The sequence below is a fragment of the Vipera ursinii genome (assembly GCF_947247035.1).
Source record: "Vipera ursinii genome assembly, chromosome: 3".
In the NCBI taxonomy this organism is placed as follows: Eukaryota; Metazoa; Chordata; class Lepidosauria; order Squamata; family Viperidae; genus Vipera; species Vipera ursinii.
In genome coordinates this window covers 165,695,435-165,723,061 of record NC_139516.1, presented here as the reverse complement: position 1 = coordinate 165,723,061, position 27,627 = coordinate 165,695,435, and the positions used below count along the sequence as shown (strand labels likewise).

Sequence of the window (27,627 nt, the reverse complement as noted above, 5' to 3'; positions counted from 1 at the left end):
TTTTTTTTAGCAGGGTAAATATTTAGTAGGTTTTGAGCTTTCGGTTTGTGCGCGTGGCGCTTCCGGACATGCAGGAACACTCTGTTTCCTGCTGTCCATTTTTTCTTTTTTGGAGGACCCTGAAAAGTGTCAAAAATCACCCTGGAGGGGTGACTACTAAGAGGAGGCCTTCCCTGTGATCACAGAAGGGCAGCAGCCCTCCGCTTGAATTTGGGACAACTCCTTTGGCCCGAAGAAGAAGAGACCGGCCATAAAGATGGCCAATCATTAAGCTGCTCCATGCCGAAAGCCAAAAGCACTACCTAGCACTAAGAAGCAATCTGGAGGACCTGGGTGAGACTTTACCTTTCTTACTCCCTTAACTATTTTCCTGTGGGACTTTCCTGAAAATTTCTTTCCCCACTTTTTGAAAAAATGGCGAATATTTACTCTGGGAACAAATCTTAAAGCCTTAAAGAAGATCAAATAATTCAGCAAAGAAATTAAGTAATTTTACCTGTATTTACTAAAAAGCTCCTATTTTTTGGTGGGGATCTACTACTCTATTTCCTCTCTAAGCTTTGAATTAAAGAAAAAAAATTGGACTAATTATACAAAAGTTTTATATTAATTTGGGGGGAAAAAGAAAATTTTTACATTGCATTTTATATGCTATTGATGACATCTTGTGGCAAAACCTGGTACACAAGTAAATTTTTCTCCTGTTGTGAGAGCTGACTGAATAACAGAGTTGTCCTTGACATTACTTTTAAAGATAAGTGTGGGAACACCTGGCACTGAAAACAACTCTTTGAGGTGGATAATCTTTGACTATTATTGAAATAGACCCCATGGAAGATTTAGCTGCAAACAATAATGAAATGGATGAATATATTCCACCACTTGATTATAAACTGATACTGGACACGATTTTGGCAATGACAGAGCAAATTAAAGCCAAACTTCAAGAAAAATCTGACAACTTAAAGCCACCAAATCAAGTTCTGACCTTAAATGAGGAAATAATAATCCAAGAGCAAATAGAAGTGGAAACTAACACTAAAATAGGAGATTTCAAAGAACAACAAATGCAACCTATAGAGAAGCTTAAAGTCCAAATTTCAATGTCAACTACAAAACTTACAACTCAGAAAGCAATAGCACCTGAAGAAAGCAATATTAAGAGTGAAGACACTAAAGGCCTTCAAATATACCTTATTGAGAATTCAACTAATCAAATGACAACCATAACACCAGCTACTACTTTCTACCTAATCCAGATGGAATTGGAAGAAGAAAAAGATGTGCCTGATTTAATGGCAACTATATTAGATCAAGGGACGCGGTGGCTCAGTGGGTTGGGAGGCTGAGCTTGTCGATCAGAAGGTCGGCAGTTTGGCAGGTCGAATCCTGAGTGCCGCGTAACAGAGTGAGCACCTGTTACTTGTCCCAGCTTCTACCAACCTAGCAGTTCGAAAGCACGTAAAAATGCAAGTAGAAAAATAGGGACCACTATGGTGGGAAGGTAACTGCGTTCCGTGTGCCTTTGGCATCTAGTCATGCTGGCCACATGACCACGGAGACGTCCTCGGACAAGCGCTGGCTCTTCGGCTTTGAAATGGAGATGAGCACCGGCCCCTAGAGTCGGAAACGACTAGCACGCATGTGCAGGGGACCCTTTACCTTTACCTTTTATATTACATCAATCATCAAAAACTGAATTATTAAAGCAAAACTTCAATGGTTACAAAGGGGACACTTTCTTTGCAAAACTGACATTTGGATTCTTTCCCTGGATGCAAATAAGGGGTATAGGAAGAAAGAGAGATACATTTGAGAATTTAAAGATGCCAAAAGGGAAGCCTGATTGGCACAAAAGGAAGGCAAGAGTTAGATTTAAAAAAACTGGGATTCCTAAAGATAAGAGTATAAAAATACCTTTCAATGGATTAAGGGGAATCTCTAAAAAATATAACTGTTTTTACATTTAGGTTATAGATCTGTAAGGGAAAACAAAAGCTTTTAGAATATAATTCTGAACTATATTATAGAATTTGGAATGATGTACAATTGATGTACGGTTAAGACGACTTATAGAATATATGTTGTTACTTTTGAATTATATTATAGAATCTAGAATTTTATATACAAAAGATAGTATTTTAATAATTGTTGAACAGTTAAGACAAAAAATATCTTTCTAATAATTGGTGATTTGTTAACATGAAAAGTAGATTTTAATGGTAAAACATAAGAATGTTTAATAAACAATGTAAGTTTTGTAGATAAGAGAATTATTCTTTATTGAAATAGGGAATTATGGTTTACCCAAAAATTAAGCTTTCTTTCGTATATTATAGGCTATTCTAGAATATTCTATTGAAATTAAATAAAATTTAAAAACAGGATATTGATATGTATTAGTGAAAATATATTGAAAATTTTGTTAATTGACTAGGTTACAACTAGAAATGTATTAACTTGACTATTTTCACTATGTGATAATTGAAGGAATCAGAGAGGGAATCCGTGTTGATGCAACCTGAACTATTTACAACTTGTTATTTGTTACTTTGAGTACCCAGCCACCGTATTGCTTCACAAATACATGTATATGTATATATTAAAAAATCAATAAAACTTGTATAATATATATATATTTAGTAGGTTTTTTGAAAATTACAATGGAAAGCTAATTCACATATAAATATTAAGCTCAAGGAAGATGACCTAAGCCAAGGGCATATGTCTAGAGGAAAGAAGAACAGAGTGGCCAAACTCAGAAGAAAAAGAGCTCTTGTACCTTGTACAGGGATCTACAACAGCTGCAATTTCTTTTCCTTGAAGGATAAAGTATATATTCCCTTTTCTCCTCAAATGTGAATAAGAAAGGAGAGGATCTATACTGCCATCAACCCTTATATTCCCTATGGATATGATTAAGATTAAATTGCTGAAATAGCTTGCCATTCAGCTTTTTAGCAGCATCTAATTAATCTTGAGCAGTCACAAATTTTTAATTATTGAATTGGAACCTACTAGAAAAATCCTGGATTGGGAAATCAAAATCAAAATACTGAAATGAGGCAATAGGAGCTTGTTGTTGCTAAGAAAACTGTGTGGATATTTTTACTAGGAATTGAGCTTGACTCAAAGAAAATTTTACTTTATCTGTAGCCAGTCTTTTCCAATTCTTTCCTCTTCTCAACAAACTCAGTTCTGAACTCAGTAAATATATTAAGCAAGTTGCATTTAAATAATTTCATTTGTTTATTTATTTATTTCGATTTATATACCGCCCTTTTCCCGAGGGACTCAGGGCAGTTAACAGGGAAAATTAAAACAATACAATAAATACAAGTTAAAATAAAATAAAATTAAATAAAAATTAAAACCTTAACCCAAAACCCTCAGTCCAGGCCAGCAAGTTCTAATAGCCAAGTTTTTAGGTCCTGGCGAAACGAGCAAAGGTCAGGGGCCATCTGGAGTTCCACAGGCAGCTGATTCCAAAGGGCAGGTGCGCCCACAGAGAACGATCTCCCCCTGGGGGCCGCCAGCCAGCACTCCCTGACCGGCGGCACCCTGAGGAGGCCCTCCCTGTGGGAGCGCACAGGACGATGGGAGGTTGAGCAGGTGCTCCCAAAGATAGTCTGGACCCATGCCATTTAGGGCTCTATAGGTCATCACCAGCACCTTGAATCTCACCCGGAGGGCAACTGGAAGCCAATGCAGCTTGCGGAGAAGAGGCGTTACATGGGAGTATCGGGAAACCCCCATCACAACTCACACGGCTGCATTCTGCACCAGCTGAAGCCTCTGAGTGGTCCTCAAGGGCAGCCCCATGTAGAGAGCATTGCAATAGTTTATCCAGGAGGTCACAAGCGCATGAGTGACTGTACGTAGGGCATCTCGGTCCAGATAGGGCCGCAACTGGTGCACCAGGCGAACCTGGGCAAAAGCCCCCCTGGCCACGGCTCCTATATGATCTTCCAAACTGAGCCATGAGTCCAGGAGGACGCCCAAGTTGCGGGCCCTATCTATGGGGGATAACACCTCACCCCCCATAGTTAACGATGGAATATACTGGTTAATCCGAGATGCCGGTATGCACAGCCACTCAGTCTTGGCGGGATTAAATCAAAGCCTGTTTCTCCCCATCCAGACCTGGACTGCCTCCAGGCAACGGGACATCACGTCGAGGGCATCGCTGGGTTGGTTCAGGGTGGAGAGAAAAAGTTGGGTATCATCAGCATACTGATGATACCCCACCCCAAACCCACAAATGATCTCACCCAGTGGCTTCATATGGAAGTTGAACAAGAGGGGAGAGAGGACTGACCCCTGAGGAACTCCACAAACGAGAGGCCTCGGGGCCGACCCCTGCCCTCCTGCCAACACCGACTGCGAGTGGCCCAGGAGGTAGGAGAACCACTGTAGAACAGTGCCCCCCACTCCCAACCCCCTGAGACGCTGCAGCAAGATACTATGGTCGATGGTATCGAAAGCCGCTGAGAGGTCTAATAGGACTAGGACAGAGGAACAGCCCCTGTCTTGAGTCTGCCAGAGATCATTCACCAGTGCAACCAATGCCGTCTCCGTGCTGTATCCGGGCCTGAAGCCCAATTGGTACGGGTCCAGGTAGTCAGTTTCCTCCAGGAACAGAGGGAGCTGACGTGCCACCACACTCTCAACAACCTTTGCCACAAAGAGAAGGTTGGAGACAGGATGATAGTTGTTTAAAACAGCTGGATCCAGGACAGGCTTCTTGAGGAGGGGCCTCACCACCGCCTCCTTCAAGGCGGCAGGGAAGCTACCCTCCCTCAAAGAAGCAGTTATTATTGCATGGATCCAGCCTTGTGTCCCCTCTTGAACTGCATACACCAGCCAGGAGGGGCACGGGTCCAACAAACACGTGGTGGAACTCAGCCTCCCCATGATCCTGTCCACCTCTTCCGGGGTCACAGGATCGAATTCATCCCAGATAATATTTCCAAGACCGCTCATCTCCCCCCGTCTGACTCTGCCCAGTCGGAGTCCAGACCGGCCCGGATCTGAGCGATTTTATCTGTCAGATGCTGACTAAACTCCTCGGCCCGCCCCTGCAAGGGCTTCTCCCTCACCTCCTGATTAAGGAGGGAGCGAGTGACCCTAAACAGGGCGGCCAGGCGATTATCTGCAGAAGCGATGAGGGCAGCGAAGTAGTTAGACTTCGCTGCCTCCATCGTGGTAAGATAAGACCTCATTGAAGTTCTTAACCGCAATCGATCAGATTTGGACCAGCTGGATCTCCAACAGCTCTCCAGACCCCGTCTCTGGCGCTTCATCTCCTGGAGCTCCACAGAAAACCATAAAGCCCAACGGGATCTGTGCTGGGTCAGGGGTCGCAAGGGTACAACACAGTCGAGCGCCTCAGTGGCCGCCCTTTCCCAGGCATCCACCAAGGTGTCGGCCAGGCTGTGAGTGAGGGAGATAGGTGTAGACCCAAGTGCCGTCTGGAACTGTTCCAGATCCATTAGGCGTCTGGGGCAGAACCACCTGGTCGGCTCCGCAGCCCAGTGGTGAGGGGTGGCAAAGCGGAAGACCAACCACAGGAGATAATGAACGGTCCATGACAGGTGGACAATAGTTGGCGAACTCCCTCTCAGATCATCAAACCACTGTCCAGATAAGAAGACAAGGTCGAGTGTGTGACCCCCTACATGAGTCGGACCCTGAATTACTTGGGTCAGGTCCATGGCCATCATGGAGGCCATGAACTCCTGAGCCAACTCTGACAACCCCCCCCCCAGGGAAGGCAGGTTAAAGTCCCCCAGAACTATAAGTCTGGGAAACTCAACCGCCAACCCTGAGAGGGCATCGAGAAGCTCGGGCAGGGCTGTTGCCACGCAGCTGGGCACCAGGTACACTAGCAACAGGCCCAACTGAGCCCCAGGGCCGCACCTCAGGAGGAGTGACTCACACCCGACTATCTGTACGACAGTGGCCTCCTGCGGACATAAGGTCTCCCGTATAACCATTGCCACCCCCCCGCCCCTGCCCTGAGCCCGAGGCAGGTGAAGCACACGGAAACCTGGAGGGCAAAGTTCAGTCAGAGGGACACCTCCCTCTGAGCCCAACCAGGTTTCCGTAATGCATGCCAGGTCCGCGCATTCCTCCTTGATCAGATCCCGAACGAGGGGAGCCTTATTCACAACAGACCTGGCATTAAAGTACACTAGCCTGAGCTCAGGGGTCTGATCCCCCTCACTCCCGGATAAATGGGTCCTGACTGGAGGGTTGCAGCACGTCACCACTTGGAGACAGCAGGGGCGTACTCCCAGATGTTGATGTGGCCCTCCATGTAACTGCCTGCTGCCATTCCCAATCGTCATGGGGATTTGAAACCCCACCCCACTGCTAGGAAAACCAGAGGCCCCCAACCCCATCCTGCCAGGACCCATCTCAGGCCCGGACTGACAAACGGTTGGTGGAACACCCCCCCCAATTCCAACCCAACCCTACCATCCACCCCCCTCCCTAACCCCTTAAAACAACCAGCTAAAAAACATACCAGGGGCCTCTTAATATATTTCCACCAGAGGCCCCTGTCTATGCCCAACCACCTCTCGGGGTCCCAACAGTTGGGCCCGTCCTTAAGGGAAACATTGGAAAGGGCGGCGGGTTGCACCCAGGAAGGGGGGCCCTCTTGAGGGCGAACAAATCTGTACTAGAATACTGCAAGCGAGCCATGTAATAATGTCCACATGGGGCAGCAATAGGCAGTTCGATAGTCAATAGATGGTATTAAGTCCGGGAAGAAAATCTATAACTCAAGTCCACCAATCCAGCTCCGCTCTCACCCGAGCTGGTAACCAGGCGAAGTCCAACAACCACCCTCTCACCGCAGCTGAGGGATCCAACCTGGGGCAGAGAGAGTTCAGAAACCGAAGGAATAGGCCTACCCCAACTGATCTCTCACATCAGTGGGGTGGTTGATGGCACATCCATGGCCGCCCTCTCACAGCGTTCAGTCCCTGGGTTCTCCTGGACAGTTCAGGGGAAAGTCACAGGAACAGGGGCATGTAACCATGCCCAAATGTCCAGCCAAGCCGACCCGGAAGGGTCACATGATGGTACTGTTGGCGGGGATGTTCCAGGGGCATGCATAGTCCTCCCCATTTCAGGCACAGGGGTTGAGAATAAGCAGAAGGACCCGACAAGGACAAGGCCACACCTCCACCTGGCCATGCCTCTAAATAAGGTATTTGATGGCTTATATTAAAAAATAATGCCCACATAAATATCATTAGACAGGCATGCATGGAAATCAAATTAACTGTATTACTTATAGAATAAAGTGGAAGACTCAGATATAGAAGTAAAGATATTGCCAGGGGCTGTCTGTGGAACAAATCACAATCTGCTCATGCACAAATTACAAGTCAAGCTAAAATGGAAGAATAAACCTACCAGTTTCTATATGATCTCAAACATATACCCATCATATTCAGACAGAAATCTTTTGGAAGTCCTGAGCTTACTGAGAGGAAATCTCTGTAATTATGGACTGAAATCAAATAGATTTTAAGAAGAATGAATACTGAGAAAAACTAAGAAACAAAAGAAAGCAGACTGTATTCATTAAAGTATGTGGAAGTTACTAAGAGGAAAAGAAAGTCCAAAGCCAACAAGGAGAAAGGTCCCAAGGAGAAACTTAAGAATTTCAGAAAGCTGCTAGAAGAGATATTAAAATATCTGTATTTTAATTTGTAAGCAGATTGTCTATAGAGACATGGAACAACAAGGACAGCTTTTCAAAAGATCTTTGAACTCAAAAGTTTCCAGTCTCAAATTGGTATCCTAAAGCAGAGGACCCCAACCTTTTGGGCACCAGGGACCGGTTCTGTAGAGAAAGTTTTTTCCACAGACTGGAGAGTGTGTGGTTTTGTGTGCTACCTGCATCCCATGGATGGGTCTTTGCTTGTTTGTGCGGACTGGTTGCTGGCATGCCGTGACCCCGTATTGGTCCACGGACTGGGGGTTGGAGACCCCTGTCCTAAAGAATGTCAATATACACATAATAACTGAGTCAAAGAAAAATGGAAAAGTACATTAGAATGCTACATTTCAGACATGTCAAACACAAGGCATGCAGGCCACATCCAGCCCACGATGAGGTTAGATGTGGCCTGTGGGGCCACTCTGGAGACAGTGAGGAACTGGCCCTTGCTGCCTCGTCTCTGGCTGGGAACTGATCTACAACTTTGTGGCGGCCATCTGGTCCTGCCCCCTCTCTGCCAGAGAACCCCAGATCCCTCCCACAGCCCCACCTGCCCCTCCCCAAAGGTGCCCCTCGACATGAGCGATGTTGAGCTGACCTGCCCACCTGGCCATGCCACCCAGTTGGCTGTGTCCACACCCCCACCAAGGGTAACCGCAATGCTGATATGGTCACAAATGAAATCCAGTTTGACATCCCTGCTGCATTGTATGAAGTTATCTAAGATAGCTAAGAAAAAGAGGTTACATCAGTACTCTAGTCACTGTCAAGTCAAACAGCTACACTGATGGAATCATCTACAGAGCTAGAGAGTTCTAACGAAACTATGTCAACAAATCGGAAAATGATCCAGTGGCCAACAAATTAGAAAATGTGAGTCTACATACCAAAACCAAAGAAAAGAAGCTTAACAGACTATGCAAATTACTACATAATATATTAATTCCACACACTAGGAAAATAATATTAGAATCATCCAATGTAAATCAGAGCCCAACCTGAAATGGGATATACCAGATATTCAAAGTGGCTTTAAAACAAGATACATTATTACTTATGCACGATGGGCAATTGAGAATGTCAAACAATACCAAGGTCAGTATATGCTTTCTTGATAGAAAGGTCTTTCTTTAAATTGTATCAACCATGTCATGTTGTGGAATGTCCTAAGGCAAATGGGAATCCCAGAACACCTCATTGTTCTCATGTTATCTCTTCAAAGCAGGCCAGGTTAGGAAATAGATTTCACAAGTTTGACTGGAATTATGCTTTATTGATATAGGCTATAGTAAAAGAATCTTGAAAGCCATCCTATGTTTCTTTCCTTCCCTCTTATATCCCACTTGATTGGGGTATAGTCAGTAGCAGCTTCTTTCAAATGTTTTCCCCGTTTCCCATGCCTAACAAATGCTTGTTTTTCTAACTCTTTCTGCAACATTGCTTCAAAGTCACCTCTATAGCTCTCTACACCTCATGCAAACATATACACAGAACAGAAAGTCATAGTCAAGAAATGAGATAACAGTTACATATAAAAAGACAAGCAGATGACAAAACCATTCTTAAGAACTGACAATGAAGATTGATGAATAGTCTCTTTTTAGAATTGACAATTAATCAGCAGTCAAGAAATACACCACACTTGGCAGGGTACCAAAGAAAACCTTGGAAAAAATATTCAGATATTGTGACACGTCTATACCTACAAAGATCAGAATGTTTTTTTCTGTAAACTCCATGAAAACAAAAGTTGGACTCTGAATCTGAATTTGAAGATGCAAAATAGAAACAGCTTTTGAACTTCAGTGTTGAAGAAGACTCCTGGAAATATCACGGACAGCCAAGAAACAAACACGTGTATCGTATAACAAATCAATCTGAAGCACTCACTTGAAGTACAAATAACCAAGCTCAAATTATCAGACTTTGGATACATTATGCAAAGTCTTAGCTCCCTTAAAAAGTCCATAATGCTGGAAAAGGTGGAAAGAAAGAGTAAATGGGGAAAATCAGCAGCAAAGTGGGAGATATGATTGCAGTGATGATGGGTGCACTGTTGAGTCCTAAAGGGCCAGGTTGGGAAAAAAATCATCTTGGGTAGGTCTGTCTACGTGGACACATTAATTCAATGCATGTAATCAAATCAATCAATAGTGAAATGATTCACTTGTCAGTGCAGGAAAACCTTCACAAAGGGGTCAGGTGCACTATGATTAATTTCATCTGCATGTCCATCTCAAAAGGCAATCACGGGGAGATCTTACCCTTGAGAGAAAATCAAGAAGGACAACAGCTAACAGGATCTCATTAAAGAAGGACACACTATGGATTTTCCAGTTCTGACATACTACTGACCTTTTCTAATAAATTAAATCAGTTCCTGGATGGGTTTTGTGCTGCAGAACTTTTCAGCAGAAACAGCATTGCCATGCTAAACAAACCTTTCCATTTCAACCCCAACCATACCCCTAACCATACCATCAGGAAGGAGTGGTATATCTTCCTATCCTTCCATCCAGGATAAATACATTATTATTATTTTATTGCCATCTCCATTACTGCTACTACATCATCATTCAAGAAGATTAGGTGCATTTTAGTGATAATACAATATAAGTCTACTTCTAAAAGGGAAATTATCTCTACTCATCCATGTTGCTTTATATGACTTTGAATTAGTCACTTTTTCTCAGCTGAACTCACGTTACATACTGCACAGAAAAAAATAGGCACATCTGAGGTAAACTATGTGGTTCTCTTACAGGAATTATTATTGATGTAGGAGCTTTTATGAGTTTTATAAATAGACACAAATTCAGAAAAATGCAAAGACAGACTGCAATATATTATTAAATCTGAAAGCAATTAGCAGTAAATGGCCAATTCTGTTTATCTCTTCATTTTTCTACAATTATATAATAAAAGGACTCCTCCCCACCACCTACTCAAAATTATATTTGTGAAATAGAAAAGCTTGTGTGGGAGTAGATGGCTGGGAATGGATTTTGTGTATGGAAAGACAGTAGCTTATATTTGCTACTGGTACTCAAAATAAACTTCTTAAATTTAAATGCCATGTTATTTATGCCAAGTTCTAGTTGGTGAATCTCACTGCTCTGGTAAATAAAATCCAAAATATTTTCCACTGCTCTAATCCCTGGAAGATTATGCCATAATAGACCAGTTCATTTAAAAATATTATTGTGATGGATCAGTGAATTTGAGCAACCAGAGTTTGAGAAGGAGACTGCACTACCAGGCACTCTCTTTCTCAGCTAGCCTTCTTTAACGTTGATTTTCTGATATATTTGGATGATATATCTATCCCATCATCACCTTGGAGAAAATATGGGTTGTAGACTAACATACTTTCTGAGCACCAAACTGAGGAAGGCTATTCCAAACACTGCTCTATTATTTATTTATGGTTCTTATATGCTATTCAGAACCTTCAATGCTATTTACTTACTTGTAGCTCCCTCATTGATTTGTGTCTGTGAGTATGTGGATCAATAATCCTTGACATATTTTAAAAAAATCTCTGCCCTGAGTCATTCCCACAGCACTTTTTGAAACAAAAAGTTCCTCTTTTCACCCACATAACTTGCTGGGGAAAATGGATTGACATAGATAATTTTTTAGTGAAAGATTACACTTCTAGCAGGAGGTAAAAAGGATTTAGCAAGTCTGCCCTGACCAGTAAACAGAGATATAGAAGGTATCAGGTAAATAAAACCATGATCAGCTGATAAGGAAAAGGAAAGTATGGAAGACAGATTTGCCAACTTGGCAGAAATAAGCAGACTACTTAGTTTACATCTTATTACACAATATTCATTCCCATTATTATGAAAGTCAAAGTTTCCACAAAATAGCATTCTAAACATTCTCTATTTGTGCTGAAACATTCTAAAGCTGGTTAAGAAGGTTAAGTAATATACAGTATACATATTTCTATACCTTCAAAACACAAATAACCTCAGATAACATAGTAGGCAGTGCTAAGCACTTGTGATACGGTATTTTCTATTTCTTAACATTACTAAACAATGGTTAAAATATTGGTAATTAATATTAATTTAGTTTAATAATGAAAATATATTTTTACTGCAAAAATCTGTCAGTAGTATGGATATTGTCACAGTGGCCTTAATAAATAAAAACTAAAATTAAATATTATATCTGGCCACTTTACATTGGTAGAGAAGCATAGCAGTGTTAAAATGATAACTACTCAGAATTGGAAACATCTATACACTCATACATGCTCTGTTTAAATACAGTTATTTCATTAAATTTATAATTGTGATCCAAAGAAATCTATTTTAATCCTTGTTAACAATAATACTAATTAAACACTTAAGCATAATTAAGATGGGCAGAAATTATTTCCCCCTGGAGAAATGGAGAAGACAGAGAGAAATAGTGTATATTGCATATATAACAGCATAATCATCAGGTATTTTGAGATGGATAACTCATCAATCCACCAATGAAAAGAAATTGTGTAATTGTTTTCCCCTCTGTGATAAGAAAACATTGAAAAAATTTGAAGAAATACACCAGAGATTTAAAAGAACCACTAAAAATTCTGTGAATGAGGCTGGATGACAATACTTTAAAACCTCCCCTGGAAATATTTTCATTCTCTAAATCACAGTTAAAGATTAATTTAATTGGCTATAACATCGCTTTAAATTTTAATTCCAACTGAAATTAACATGTACATTCATCAAGCAACAACAAATCAATACAAATCTGTGTATTCAGATTCTAGTCTTGAAATAGTGGAGCACTTAAAACAGCAGAAAACAAAAAAGAAGAATTTTCCCAATGGTCTAGGGACAGATCACACTAAATACAAATTAATCCTCCATCTAAAGTTGCTGTTCTGCAGCATTAGTACTTTTGAGGAATTTTACCCTTGCAAAATTTTACTTCAGTCCTATCATCCACATTGTGGGACAAAGGCCCAAAGTGAGATATCTGCTCTATATATTTAAAATCTCCACACAGGACTCCAAAATATGCAAGGAACCTGTATTAATGAATCATGAACCTCCACTCAGAACTCCCATTAATCTATAAACAATAGGAAAAGATAACCTGCCATAAAATCCTGAGGAAATAAAGTACTCGAATAGTTTTTACTGTATTTCAGTAGGAAATTTTTGCAAGCCTTACTAAACCTAATATACAAAGTGAAGCTTCACCATACTAAGATATGGCTAGCAACTACTAAGTTCTTTCTTGACAAAGATTCCAGAATAAGTTATAACTTAAAATCTGTTATTATATAATAAGTTCAGACATAGCACTCCTACCTAACCTATTGCAACCTGAAATTTTATGATTGGGAGCTTTAAATCTACAGAGGAACTGTAATGGCGTCATAATCACTTCTTCACAAATGCCAACTCTAGGATGCAATGGACTCTCAGCTCCTACCTGTCTGGGTGAACCCTGGCTTGTATCCATTGGCTGTTCCACTCTCAGGGGTCACAGATGGAGATGCTGAAGAACTAGGTTTAGCAGAATGGCTAGCAACAGAAGAGTGCCTGCTTCTACATTCTGCAAGTAAAGCAGCTATACAGTAGTACATATTTAAGCAGCCAGGATGACAGTGAGGCAATGCAGCATGACAAATATTGTATGCAAAAACAAAACAAAATATAGTTATTGTGCAATCAAAAGAGTTAATTAAAAAGCAAATTTGTTGGAATTTGTTAAAGATTATTTTGAGAAACATTTAGGAAAATTCATGCAGCAGCTTTGACCCTAACTTTGTTATAGAAAATACAAGAATAATTTCAAAGAAAGCATACCTTCATACGAGAGATCTTAAAATCAAGTATGTCTGACACTACCATTTTCCTTGTTTCTTGTGCATGGGAGAAAAGATAACATCAGAACAAAGGGCTCTTGTAGAACTGCAACATCAGTATATTCCTCATACTGTTTACAGAAACACTTCTAGGACCTAGCACTAGAGAAGCCCATTGGTATCGCTCCAATATATAAAGTATTGCACAAGACGGGGGGGGGGGGGTTGTTACACCAAACATAACCACACCTACAAGAATATTGTATTAATTAGGCCATGACAATGAGCATCTGCTGGCATAGAAAACATAGTCTAAACAGCCATAGGATTGGAATATAGGGTTATTTTCAGGAAGATGTCTTTTCTTGAGGAAAAATGTGTGACAAGACACAAATTGTTAAACACAATTTCTTGGCAACTTCTGGAATAAATATCCACCTATGATTGTCATCAATTGTTACATGGAATTCTTGGAATTCCATGTTTTACCCTATGCTGTCTCTGATGAACTTGATATTTTGATTAGCTTAGGCTACCTTCATTATCTCCACTACCTTCACACAATTTATTTCCAAGTAAATATGCATATAGGTGTTATATTAGTGTTGATTTACCATGAACTGATCTGCTATAGAGTGCAGTAGACCAGAGGTAGACAACCTGTTCCACAACATTTTTTATTGTATAGAAGCTAACCTCCAAAATGCAGCTATATTTTGGGAGTTAGCCTCTACGCAATAAAAATAGCTGAATATTTTTGGGTGGGGGAATGGGGGGGACAATTATGCAATCTTATACTAATTAGGAAAAAAAATCACACCCTAGTATACATGATTTTCTTAGGCTTAGCACTCCAGAAGCATTCAAATATATTTTGTCTTTTCACTGATATAAGCATAACTTTTATCTTTCAACCTCATTACTTTATGGACTGCTTTGAGGCAAAAATTGTTCTGTGTTCCTTATTAGAAGAGTAAGATTAAGAAGAAATGAAGTAAACTACTTTGTAGTAGAAAATTAATGTACTTTAAAGATGAATTCTATGTCCTTTAAAGATAGTTGGATAATCCTGGATTGAAGAAGGCTGTCATTTTATGTGGAAAAAGGTCCTTCAGTGGCTGTTAAGAAACACTTAAAACTATATATAATGTCTTACAAACTAAAAAGCTAGGTTTACTATATCATATCATCTGAAATTCCCTCTTTTAAGAAAAAGCATATCAAAACAATGTACTAGTTAACCATGCTAGAATTCAATTCTCTTAAAATTCCCCACACACGTTCAAGTACATCTAAGAAGATATTTTTTACCTTTCCAACATATAAGAGGTCCTTTTGAAAGCACACCTTGAGCATTTCTTATTAGGTAGTACTTTAAGTGCTTCTGCTTCTTTGGCTGAGTGGTGAGTTTCAAATTTATGTGGTTTGAAAATTCAGTGAAATATCGAAATCCTCTTTCTCCGCAGCCTATACAATTTCCAGAAAAACCTGTAGGGTTGGAGAAAAGCATGCTAGTTTTACAGTTTTTCTTCGATATTTGATAATATTATTTGTATTCAAGTTCTCTTCTTGGAATCTACTTGGCTTATTAATGTATTTCCCCTGGCACACTGATAGCTTAAAGAACAAAGAAGAATAATGAAACCAACATTTTCCAAGTATCATCAAGCTTCCCTGGTTTGTAGCCATATGCATCTGTTCTGCAAAATGTATAACATGCCATCATGACAGAAGCCCCACTCTTTTGTACTTGTTACAACCCTGCATAATATTAATGGCAGAATTTACTTTGTGATGTTTTGTCACACATCACTCTCCCCATGTGGATGTCCTTGCTTGAATTGTGGATTATATTCAAACTGTTAGATATCTAAATGTTAGGCTGCAAACCTTTCCAGGGCCATCATCAATGGTTCTATTTAAGCTTTAAAATCTTAAGTTATTCTAATAGGAAAGAACATTCCCATGCTTAGAAGACTCCTTCCTTTATACATCTTTTAAAATTTATTCCATTTTATAAATTAAAAAGGGTTTTAAAAAGTCACTATTTTTACATTAATACTAGGAACAAAGAGACTGGAACATTGGATTACAAAGCAATTAAATGACAGTTGAACAGAATATTTTTCAAAAGTTGATGTCCTACACAGTATAGAGATTCAGATATTCCAAGTAAATATTTGTAAAACCTATGTTTTTACAGATTGTCTGCTTCTTCATGTTTGAACTGGGAATTAAAATAGAATTTATTTAGAACAGAGGACTGATTTAGAGGATTAGAAACTGATTGTTCCAAATGAGAGGAATTCACTCTTCCCTGAATCATTAATATCCATGTGAACGTGAGCAAACTTGAACACTATAATCCATTTGGCCCTTGTCTCAGTTGAATTGTTTATGCCAATCTCCAAAGTCCTTGCTTTGTTCTGCTATCTGTCTTTGATCTTGGACTAACCTATATACTTGCATTCCTGCCACAAATAGGCTTTTACAAAGTAATCTTTAAGCTACTGCTATAATTCTGATCTGATCCTGTAGAAATACCATTATTTCCAGGATACTGAAAAAGAATGGGATGAAAAAAGTTACAGCTATACCTCCTAATTCCTAAAGGTTTCCAAAACCAAATATTTTGCATCTTTTTATTGGAGTTCCATCTCCCATAAACTCTAACCAGCCCAGCCCAATTTTGGAAATTACAGAATCTAATACATCTGAAGACTGTAAAAAATAAAGCTATACAAAATTTGTACAAGCTAATATAGATCTCATATTACGGCACTCTTATGTGGTTTAACAGAAAAAAGACATAACATCACTTTATTTACATTCCAAACAGGGAGAAAATAATTACAGCCAAGCCCGGGCAGACAATGCTCAACCAGGTTATCTAAGCTGATCACACTAAACTATGATCCAGTTCATTGCATGGATTAAAACAGCATCTCCCTCCATGAAAATCAAAAGAAGCTATTATATATGGTACAACGGTATACAGGTAGTCCTCGTCTTACAACCACTACTGAGCCCAACATTTCTATTGCTAAGCAAGATACTGAGTTTATCCCATTTTACAACCTTCTTTGCCACAATTGTTAAGTTAATCACTGCAGTTGCACAATAATATTTATTGTGTATTTGCTCTCTCTCTGGCTAAAAAACAACAACAACAACCCTGCATGCAATGAAGCTGGCTTCCCCATTGACAATGCTTGACAGAAGTTCACAAAAGGTGGTCACATGAACCCCGGGGACACTGTAACTGTCATAAATACATGCCAGTTGTCAAGAGTCCAAATTTTGATCAGATGATTGATCACAGGGATGCTGCAACAAGTGGAGGTGGAAGATACTTCTAATGTAATTTACTGGATCCCCTGAATGGAATGCTCACAAGTCCGAAAATTCAGAGGACTAAACCTCTGGTCTAGGTGACCAACCCAGATTGGATCTATAAGTGTGAAAAACAGTTATAGGTCACTTTTTTTCACTGTAACTTCAAATTGTCAGTAAATGAATGGTTGTAAGTTATGAAACTACATATGAAGAAAAAAAAAGCTCAAGGATTCTAGTAAAGCCTGTAACTTCCTTAATAAACTTTCCCTTTGAAGGAAAGAAATTCCCTTGGATCTCAAGCCTGTCTCTTTAATGATGCTCTTAATAGGTTTGCTAATACTGACAAATATATAGACTGCAGTTAATGAATTGGAAGATTCCAAACAATTTTTTCTCTAATGAAAGAGCTTTCAAAAACTATCTCACGATAGTACAGGGAGAAAGCTTCGAAGTGAATCAATCCACTATAACAGACATGTCAAACTCGTGACATCACGTGACATTGCGCGACGTATCGGAGCTTTTTTCCTATTGCCGGTAATGGGGTGGGCGCAGTTTCCAGGTGATGCGTCTGGCCCGCAGGCCAGCAGTTTGACACCCCTGCACTATAACATAAATTCACTCCACTGTACGTCTGTCATATTATGAGGAATAATGAATGAATTCTCATTTACCTAAAAGTGCATTTTTTCCATGGTCATCCGGCAGAAATCTTTTATCAACAGCACAGACTAGAATATGCTCAGGAAGATTTGGAGACTTGGCTCCAACCAACAGGAAGCCTGGTGGGATATCAATCTGTTCCATACGCAATGATACTAATCGCAAATCTTTGCCAGCTTGACAAAAACCTGAAAAGAAATGATACATCATGAAACAGCGATTTAGAACAACTTCCAAGTACACTGGTCACTCCAGGCTCCATATAATCTAACCCCTTCCCTTTTCACAAATCAGCCACCTGGTTCATTAGTTTATCATGGGCAAAGAAAACTAGATGAATTAGTTATAAAACAAATGTAGATTCATGAAACAAAATTAGGAGTTTATGCACTGTGCTGTGCTCCTTACAGGGAGAGAAGATAACAGTAGTGTACTGTGCTAGTAATTTTCACTTTATATGTTTGACAGTTTATTTCTGGTACACAAAAATGGTCATTGCAAATAGAAAGATAATATTTTGCCTCCTTCTTCCTGCTCCTGAAGAACAATGGAATACAAAAGACACCTTCCTTTTCTCTTTGTGATTCAAATGTGCAACTGTGTACTGTCAACCTAAACAGCATTACTTTCAACAGGATGCCATGTCTAGATGCAATATGGGCAAACTGCTTTAGCAATTGGAAGACACCTCTAAATTCCTAATTCCTAATTCCTTGGATTAAACTAGCAGTAGTCTATAGCATCTAATGGGAAATCTGCTTTAATACATCAGAAGAACATTTACGAAAGCTGAGTGTGAATCACAGGCTCATAGATGTCTATAACCATGCACAACATTTTCATCTACAAAGAAAGATACACAGCACTGTTTTCTGTTGCAGATTGAAAGCAGTGTGCCTGTTGCAACTATTTTGGTCAAGAGAAATTATTCAGAACACAGGTGTTTTCCAAAACTATTTCTCACTCATTCCTTCAGTTCTGAAACTGCAAGGGCCATTTGCTTCTCAATTTAAAGCTGAAGCAAGCAATTTTATTCCACTGTGGATCACACATATAAAAGGGGGGGGAACCTATGACTGTAGGAAATATGATTGTTGATGCAGTGACATCACCAAAGGGGGAACGGCCAAATGTTCAGCCTGGGTTCATTTGGGGAAAGGTTTGGGAATTCTAGGACAAAGCAGCTGTTTGAATTTCTCCAGCAAAGAATTGATTCATGCAGCAACCTGTTTCACTGGCTGATACCTACCTAGTTCATACAATACAGTTTATAAGTTCCTCACAAGGTCTTTCCTGAACTTACTTCTTTGCACCTTTAACCGTGTAGAATCTGTTTTTGCTTTGAATATTTGATTGGATAACATTTTGAGTCTACTGTGTTTATATAAAATATAATTAAAAATTCACATAGCCTCACACACATATATGCCTTGTTGTTTGTTTGCCAAAATGTGCTCATCCAACATTATTTGGGGCATATTGTTTTCTAGTGACCAAATGATCTAAATGGTCCTTATGCATGCAATCATCTTTTGGGATCAAACACTCAACAGTAACAATTACAGTGAACAATGAACAGTAGCAATTGCTGCTATGGTATATAAGAGAGAATGGCTATGGCCAGAGGCACATAGAGATGAAGATAAGGAAAGCAAATACCACAAGCGATAAGGAAGAGCATGGTGGTCTTAATTACAACCAAGAGTATTCCACAACTTTAGCTGGAAAAGTGCTAGAAGGGGTATTAACTGACGAAATGGTGTTACAAAAAGCTAAACAGATTTAATTGATCATAAAAGCAGAATATAAGAGAAAGAACTAAAAGCCATTTTTGAAGTTCTCTGAGAGAAATTCAATCATTTTAATGCTTTCGTTAATGCATTCAAGAATGCATTAATGCATTCAAGAACATCTCACTATGCCAAAATCTATTGAAAATAAACAAATAATCCCTTCATCCATATTTGCTTATTCCTTTAGGAAAGATAAGTATTTTTGTTCTTTATTTATGTAACTTCTAGGACACTAGCTTTTTTTTAAAAAAAAGTACATTACTGTATATTCTTATTTGCATTTTCTTACTAATTTCACCATCATACAGCTATTTCTGTCTGAGCTAGCACTCACCTTTCTGGTCCCACCATTGTTAAACTCAGTCACATACATTATTGCTGTTAGATGCATCAGATTGCATCAGATGGAGTTAAGATGTAACAAACATTTCTTTTTTTTTATTGAAAAGTTTTGTCATACATTTTATCTTTAACAGTCCCCCCTACCCCTCCCCTCTTGTCTAAGCAAAAACTGGATGGAAGAAATGCTATGGGATTGGAAATTCTGTAATTTACTGGGTTACAGAAATCATTGCAATATGTTTCAGTGTCTTTAAAATTACTCTCCTTTCTTATTAAAAATATTTTAGATTAGCAATAGAGAGGGGGGGAAAACAAGGAAGCCAAACAACTTTCTCTTTAAAGAATACAAGCCCAAACGATTCTGGAGCAAGGTGTCTGCACTAACTATCTGTTCTTTAATTTACATTTTTTAAATTTGATTATTCTGTTAACTACAGTTGAGAGCTGGGTCCTTCGATCCTTTGAAATTTAGTGAATATCAAAGAAGCCGCATTAATTAAGATTCTAAAAATTAAAGATTAAACAGTTCTATAAAAATGCAGATTGTTCATTTTAACCAACATTGCCCAATAGCTGTTCTCTTAAGGCAGAGTACAATATTATTTTTCAGAACTCAATTAGTGTCTTTACAATTCTATTGTTTCAGGAAAAGACATTAGCATTTTGAATGAAGGACTGCAGCATGGGCTCAAAACAGCAGATAATTAAGGGATGCAAATTCACTTCTCTAAAGTAAAAACAAACAAAAAACCCCTTACATTCTTATTCCAAAGAAATGCAAAATACAAATCCCCCAGAGCAATTCATTAGGCTCCACTTTCAATGGTGTCCATTCAATAAATCATTATTTGGAGTTTAAGAGCTTGCTCCTTTTCAGAATTCAATCAACATATCCTCTAATAAATTGCCAATAAGATTTTTTTGTGTTTTCCAGAAATACTGATCTTTGCATTCTACATCATCTTTTAAGCAGCTAAGAAGAAAGGAGTTTGGCCAACACAGCTGTGAAAATACAAACAAAAGGATTGAAACTGTGTAAAGCAAAAATTCTCTGTCTCCCACCATCTCCCCTTTCTTTTAACACTAACAATTACCATCTTTTTTGTGAGGTACAGACCTGTTTTAGTACTATTTTAAGGTAAGGATTTTGCATTAGAAATTACATACTAAGATTTACATAAAAATGCAGTTCACAGTCACTTCCAGTTGTATTTTCACAATAGCTGATCTGGTATTAAGTATGTGACTGACTCAGGCATCAATTTAGCTCTCTGGCGCTCATATTGCACTTAATAACAAAATCACACCATCAGTAATAAAAAATACCTCTGATTGTTAAAAAGAGCATTACAAACAGAAGTCATCTTATAAATGAAGCAATATGTAAACTAAAATAAATATTTTGATTTTACACATACTCTTGAGGCTCTATTAAAATCACTAAACAGGTGAGTAAAAAAGATCAGAGAAATTGAATAAATCTGAAAAACGAAAACAGCAAAAGATGCTACTACCAAACCGTTATCATATTATTATTATTTTGGCAGTCCGTTAGGAAGAATAATATGCCAGAGCAACCAATGTTTCTCGCTCAACCTAACCAATCATGTAGAAATGAATATATATTATAAGAGCAAAAAAAAGAGTTTTCCCATCCCACCATTCCATCCCCAGAATATAAATAAGTCCACAGTTGGTATTCCTTGAATACACAGGAAACAGGCTGGCATTCATTGCAACTGATGACAATACATTAATCAAAGTTTGCAAGGCAGGTTGCCAGAATACATAGCTTGCTTCTCTAATGGAGGAGAAAGACCAGAAGACTGGTGCTGTTGCTGAGCATTTGTTGTCCAAGATGACATTCTGTCCAATGGTAGGGCCATATCTACTACCTAACTGATCAATTCTGCTGCAATAGCCCCAGAGGGATGTCACATGCTATATAGTTATGGTCATTACATAAAGTTCACGGGGGGAGGGGGTTCAGGTAAAAAATCATTTGATCCGGTATTGCAGTCTTTTCCAGAAAATCAATTGTATATTTCGGACTTGCCATATTGGATTTTTATGCCTACAAGCTACAATATCACCAAAGAAAATAGAGGATGTTTAAGGAAGAGCAGATGAGCTGGGTGCATGGAAATGTAAGGCATAGTGCTTGCTGAGAGGATTAATCCAAGAGAGGATTAATATTAAACTTATTAAACAGTTTTTGCTAAACACATTTAGTGCATCATTTGTTTTAACATGCTTTCACAATTGCCACAGCAATAACTTACTTTTTTCATACATCCTTGATCCCAACAATGTAATTGCTATGATTTATATGTACCATCCCCTTCATAGATTACTGCCTTGTCGTGGTGAATGGGCTTGCATAATTCAATGAAGCTATGAGCTATGCCGTGCAGGGCCACCCAAGACGGAAAGGTCATAGCAGAGAGTTCTGACAAAACGTGATCCACTGGAGAAGGAAATGGCAACCCACTCCAGTATCTTTGCCATGAAAACCCTATGGACACTACCAAAAGGCAAAATGATATGACGCTGGAAGATGAGCCCCTCAGGTCAGAAGGCGTCCAATATGCTACTGGGGAAGAGCAGAGGGCTAGTACTAGTAGCGCCAGAAAGAATGAAGCAACTGGGCCAAAGCTGAAAGGACGCTCAGCTGTGGATGTGTCTGGTGGTGAAAGGAAAGTCCGATGCTGTAAAGATTTTTTCTCTATAGGAACCTGGAATGTAAGATCCATGAATCAAGGAAAGCTGGACGTGGTCAAACAAGAGATGACAAGACTGAACATCGACATCTTAGGTATCAGCGAACTAAAATGGACAGGAATGGGTGAATTTAATTCAGATGACCATCAGGTATACTACTGCAGGCAAGAATCCCTCAGAAGAAATGGAGTATCCTTCATAGTCAATAAAAGAGTAGGAAAAGCAATACTGGGATACAATCCTCAAAATGACAGAATGATCTCAGTTCAAATCCAAGGCAAACCATTCAATATCACAGTAGTCCAAGTCTATGCCCCAACCACCGGTGCTGAAGAGGATGAAATTGACCGGTTCTATGAAGCCCTACAGCACCTTATAGAACTAACACCAAAAAATGATGTCTTTATCATCATGGGGGATTGGAATGCTAAAGTAGGAAGCCAAAAGATAACCGGAATAACAGGCAAGTTTGGCCTTGGAGTACAAAATGAAGCAGAGCACAGGCTGATAGAATTTTGTCAAGAGAATACGATGTTCATAGCAAACACTCTTTTTCCAACAACCCAAGAAACGGCTCTACACATGGACATCACCAGACGGTCAACACAGAAATCAGATTGACTATATGCTCTGCAGCCAAAGATGGAGAAGCTCTATACAGTCAGTAAAAACAAGACCAGGAGCTGACTCTGGCTCAGACCATGAGCTTCTCATTGCAAAGTTTAGGCTTAAACTGTAGAAAGTAGGAAATAGCACTAGGCCACTCAGGTATGAATTAAATCATATCCCTCTTGAATATACAGTAGAGGTGAAAATAGATTTAAGGAATTAGATTTGATAGACAGAGTGCCTGAAGAACTATGGACAGAGGTTCGCAACACTGTACAACAGGTAGCAACCAAAACCATCCCAAAGGAAAAAAAAATGCAAGAAAGCAAAATGGCTGTCTGAGGAAGCTTTGCAAATAGCTGAGGAAAGGAGGGAAGCGAAAGGCAAGGGAGAAAAAGAAAGATACGCCCAATTGAATGCAGAATTCCAGAGAATAGCTAGAAGAGATAAGAATGCCTTCTTAAATGAACAGTGCAAAGAAATAGAAGAAAACAATAGAATAGGGAGGACCAGAGATCTTTTCAAGAAAATTGGAGAGATGAAGGGAACGTTTCATGCAAAAATGGGCATGATAAGGGACCAAAATGGCAGGGACCTAACAAAGGCAGAAGAGATTAAGAAGAGGTGGCAAAATTACACAAAAGAACTATACAAGAATGAGCTTAACGTCCCTGATAATCACAATGAGGTGGTCACTGACCTCAAGCCAGACATCCTAGAATGTGAAGTGGGCCTTAGAAAAGCTGAGCAACAACAAAGCTAGTGGAGGTGACAGTATTCCAGCTGAGCTATTCAAAATCTTAAAAGACGATGCAGTAAAAGTGCTACACTCAATTTGCCAGCAAATTTGGAAAACTCAACAGTGGCCACAGGATTGGAAAAGATCAGTTTACATTCCAATTCCAAAGAAAGGCAGTGCCAAAGAATGCTCAAACTACCGCACCATTGCACTCATTTCTCATGCTAGTAAAGTTATGCTTAAAATCTTACAAGCTAGATTCCAGCAGTATGTGGACCAAGAACTACCAGAAGTACAGGCAGGATTTCGAAGAGGCAGAGGAACTAGAGATCAAATTGCCAATATTGATTGGATCATGGAGAAAGCTAGGGAGTTCCAGAAAAACATCTACTTCTGCTTCATTGACTATGCTAAAGCCTTTGATTGTGTGGATCATAACAAACTGTGGCAAGTTCTTAAAGAGACGGGCATACCAGACCATCTTATTTGTCTCTTGAGAAACCTATATGTGGGCCAAGAAGCAACAGTGAGAACTGGACACGGAACCACTGAATGGTTCAAAATTGGGAAAGGAGTCCGGCAAGGCTGTATACTGTCACCCTGCCTATTTAACTTATATGCAGAGCACATCATGAGAAAGGCAGGGTTAGAGGAATCAAAAGTTGGAGTTAAGATTGCAGGAAGAAATATCAACAACCTAAGATGATATTATTATTATTATTATTATTATTATTATTATTATTATTATTATTATTATTATTATTATGTATTGAACTTATATACCGCCCTTCTCCCATAGGACCCAGGGCAGTTCACAAGGCAATTAAAACAATATTACAATACAAAAGTTAATAACAATTAAATATGCAGATGATACCACTCTAATGGTAGAAAGTGAAGAAGAACTAAAGAGCCTCTTGTTGCGGGTGAAGAAGGAGAGTGCAAAACCTGGGTTGAAACTTAACATTAAGAAAACCAAGATCGTGGCATCTGGCCCTCTCAATTCCTGGCAAATAAGTGGGGAAGAAATGGAGATAGTGACAGATTTTATTTTCCTGGGCTCCAAGATCACCGCAGATGGGGACTGTAGCCAAGAAATTAAAAGACGCTTGCTCCTCGGGAGGAAAGCCATGGCAAATCTAGACAGCACACTAAAAAGCAGAGACATCACCCTGTCAACAAAAGCGCGTATAGTCAAGGCTATGGTCTTCCCAGTTGCAATGTATGGCAGTGAAAGTTGGACCATAAAAAAGGCTGAGCACCAAAGAATTGAGGCCTTTGAACTATGGTGCTGGAGAAGACTCCTGCGAGTCCCTTGGACTGCAAGGCGATCAAACCGGTCAGTCCTAGAGGAGATCAACCCTGACTGCTCTTTAGAAGGCCAAATCCTGAAGCTAAAACTCAAATACTTTGGCCACCTAATGAGAAGGAAAGATTCACTGGAGAAGAGCCTAATGCTGGGAAAGATTGAGGGCAATAGAAGAAGGGGACGACAGAGAATGAGGTGGCTGGATGGAGTCACTGAAGCAGTAGGCATGAGCTTAAATGGACTCCAGAAGATGGTAGAGGACAGGAAGGCCTGGAGGAACGTTGTCCATAGGGTCGCGATCAGTCAGACACGACTTCGCAGCTAACAACAACAAAATATGTACCATTTAATATATGTCTATTATGGTCTCTGTAAATTCAGTGAAATCTGTTTCTAGGTAAGAATGTTTCATACTGCAATCTTAATCAGTGCAAATAATTTGTCAATCTTTTGGCAAGAGAAATAAGGGCAGGAAGACACAAAGGTCACAGAAGTGAATGAAGTTTAAAATGAAACCAGTCTGAAGAGAAGCATATATTTGTTGCCTGAAACAACCTCCAAAGTAATTCTCAAGAATCTCAATTCTGTAAAGAAATCTCTCTTCAGGTGTATTTTCACCTTAGAACTCTCTGCAACCTGAACTGCACTTTATGTGGAAATTTTCAGATTTAAGAAGTGGGAAGGAAGATTCCTTTATTTAATGAACAAAACATTTTCTTCATACAAGTTGTTAAAATATTTTTATGTCTGGTGCCACCGAAAAACAAGCCAAGTTACATCTAAAATATAATCTAAATTTCTTACTTTAATTATAAAGTTACCCAGAATAGTACTATTCCAGAAATACATAGCCCATGTTTCATTTTTGGGTTAAGAAAAATACTGCCTGACTTATTCTGTATTTTTAGAAGATAATTACAAGATATTTAGAAGATAACTTAGAAGAAAAAGTAATTTTCATAAAGGATAATGAAAAATATTTTGGATCTTAAACGTGTTAACTATTTTTTATTAATCTTTATGATATAGGATTTAAATAAATTATTCCTCCTGGACCACTTTCTAAAATGCCCTTGAAGAATACAACAATTTGAGCTATTTCCAATATTGTTTATTGCCCAAATAACATTACAAACAGATTCAGATTTTAATCTTGCATTTAATTTGCATGCAAGTAAGTCCAATTTTAACTGAATAAAATATTTCATAAAGGGAGCCCTAGATATTTTAACATGTAGAAAAGGACTATAAAACCTCAAGATTTTTAAAATCAGACTTATTAGGGAAAGCTGATATCCTATATCTGCTTACTTGGAGAAATTCTATTGAATCAAATAGAACTAGCTTCAAATTAGTCACAGACATTATGATGTCTTTAAGAAGTTTTATAACTTTTTTAGATTTTGTTACAAACAAAAAAAGGTTATACGTTCATATTACAAATGTACCCTTAGTGAAAGTAACAGAACCATCATAAAGCAATTGCTGTCCTTTTCCTCTATGCCTGTGACATAACAATGTACAACATATAAAAAAGGAGTCAAACTGTCTTCATCATTTGATAACTGCCCTTCCACAGACACCTCTGACTCTACGTGAGATGTTAGATAGGGAAGATTTAAACCAACCATCAGTAGTGCAAGATCCTTCTGGGGCAGGTTTTTGTGCATATGGGATTGGCGGACTGTTGGAATCAGACATGTCTTCCTCCTCGTCATCTTCTTCTGTTTCGTTAATAGTCTGGCTGGTGGAAAAATCCAAACTTCCATTCTGGGTATAACGATGCATCAATTCTTTGTCTAGCTCTTCCACTTTTGGTTTCACATCTGGAATGCATGATTTTTAAAAAAAGTCAACCACATATACCTATAGAAAAATATACTTCTGAAAAAATTCTTTAAAAAATATAAACATTGTATGTAGCATAAGAACAATTAGAATATGCCATACTTGCTTGGTTACCTTCCGGCAAACTAGGAGGCTGCTCAGGATCAAGATAGAGTTGGGAGAAGATGGGCCGAGGAACCACACTATTACATCTGAGGGAGGCCTCTATGGAGTTATGAAGAGCTTCTTCAAAACGGGCAGATTTCAGTTGCCCTGCATAAGAATTCCCCATGATCTGTTAAATGAATGAATGAATGAATGAACGAACGAACAACGAATGCATTTCATTCTTTTATTATGGAAAGCAGAACTATTTTGCAACAGTGCACATTGCAAGGATAAAGTATTAGCAATGGTAAAGAAACTATTTAAAAACTCATCTTGAGGAAGGAGTGTTTCTTCTTGATTTTGCCAGTCTGCTTTTCACTGACAGAGCTCTTTTCTATCACCTTTTCTTTAACTTAATATCTCTCTTGAGCATCAGTGTAAATTAAAATGAACCATAACAGATTTCAGATGCAGCACAAAGAATGTTCAGATAAAAGTCAGTACGTAGAGATCTTCAAGAATAAATAGTTAAGAACATTATCTGTTTAGGAGTATTTACTTTCTACTCTATTTCACAGAAATGTAATAGCAATTTTGTTTTGGATGGATGGACTTCTT

General features: G+C 39.0%; 1 protein-coding gene across 1 annotated transcript in view; it reads right to left on the bottom strand.

The window, feature by feature from the left end:
• The window catches only part of GREB1L (GREB1 like retinoic acid receptor coactivator), a 164,788-nt gene that overhangs the window by 60,858 nt on the left and 76,303 nt on the right, over window positions 1-27,627 (bottom strand). Inside the window, exons 3-7 of the mRNA XM_083359371.1 lie at window positions 27,037-27,196; window positions 26,703-26,900; window positions 17,573-17,749; window positions 14,874-15,050; window positions 13,187-13,309 (exon numbers count right to left, since the gene is read on the bottom strand). Coding sequence (XP_083215497.1) covers window positions 13,187-13,309; window positions 14,874-15,050; window positions 17,573-17,749; window positions 26,703-26,900; window positions 27,037-27,193 — 832 coding nt within the window. The 5' untranslated portion in view covers window positions 27,194-27,196. The remainder of the gene's footprint in view (window positions 1-13,186; window positions 13,310-14,873; window positions 15,051-17,572; window positions 17,750-26,702; window positions 26,901-27,036; window positions 27,197-27,627) is intronic.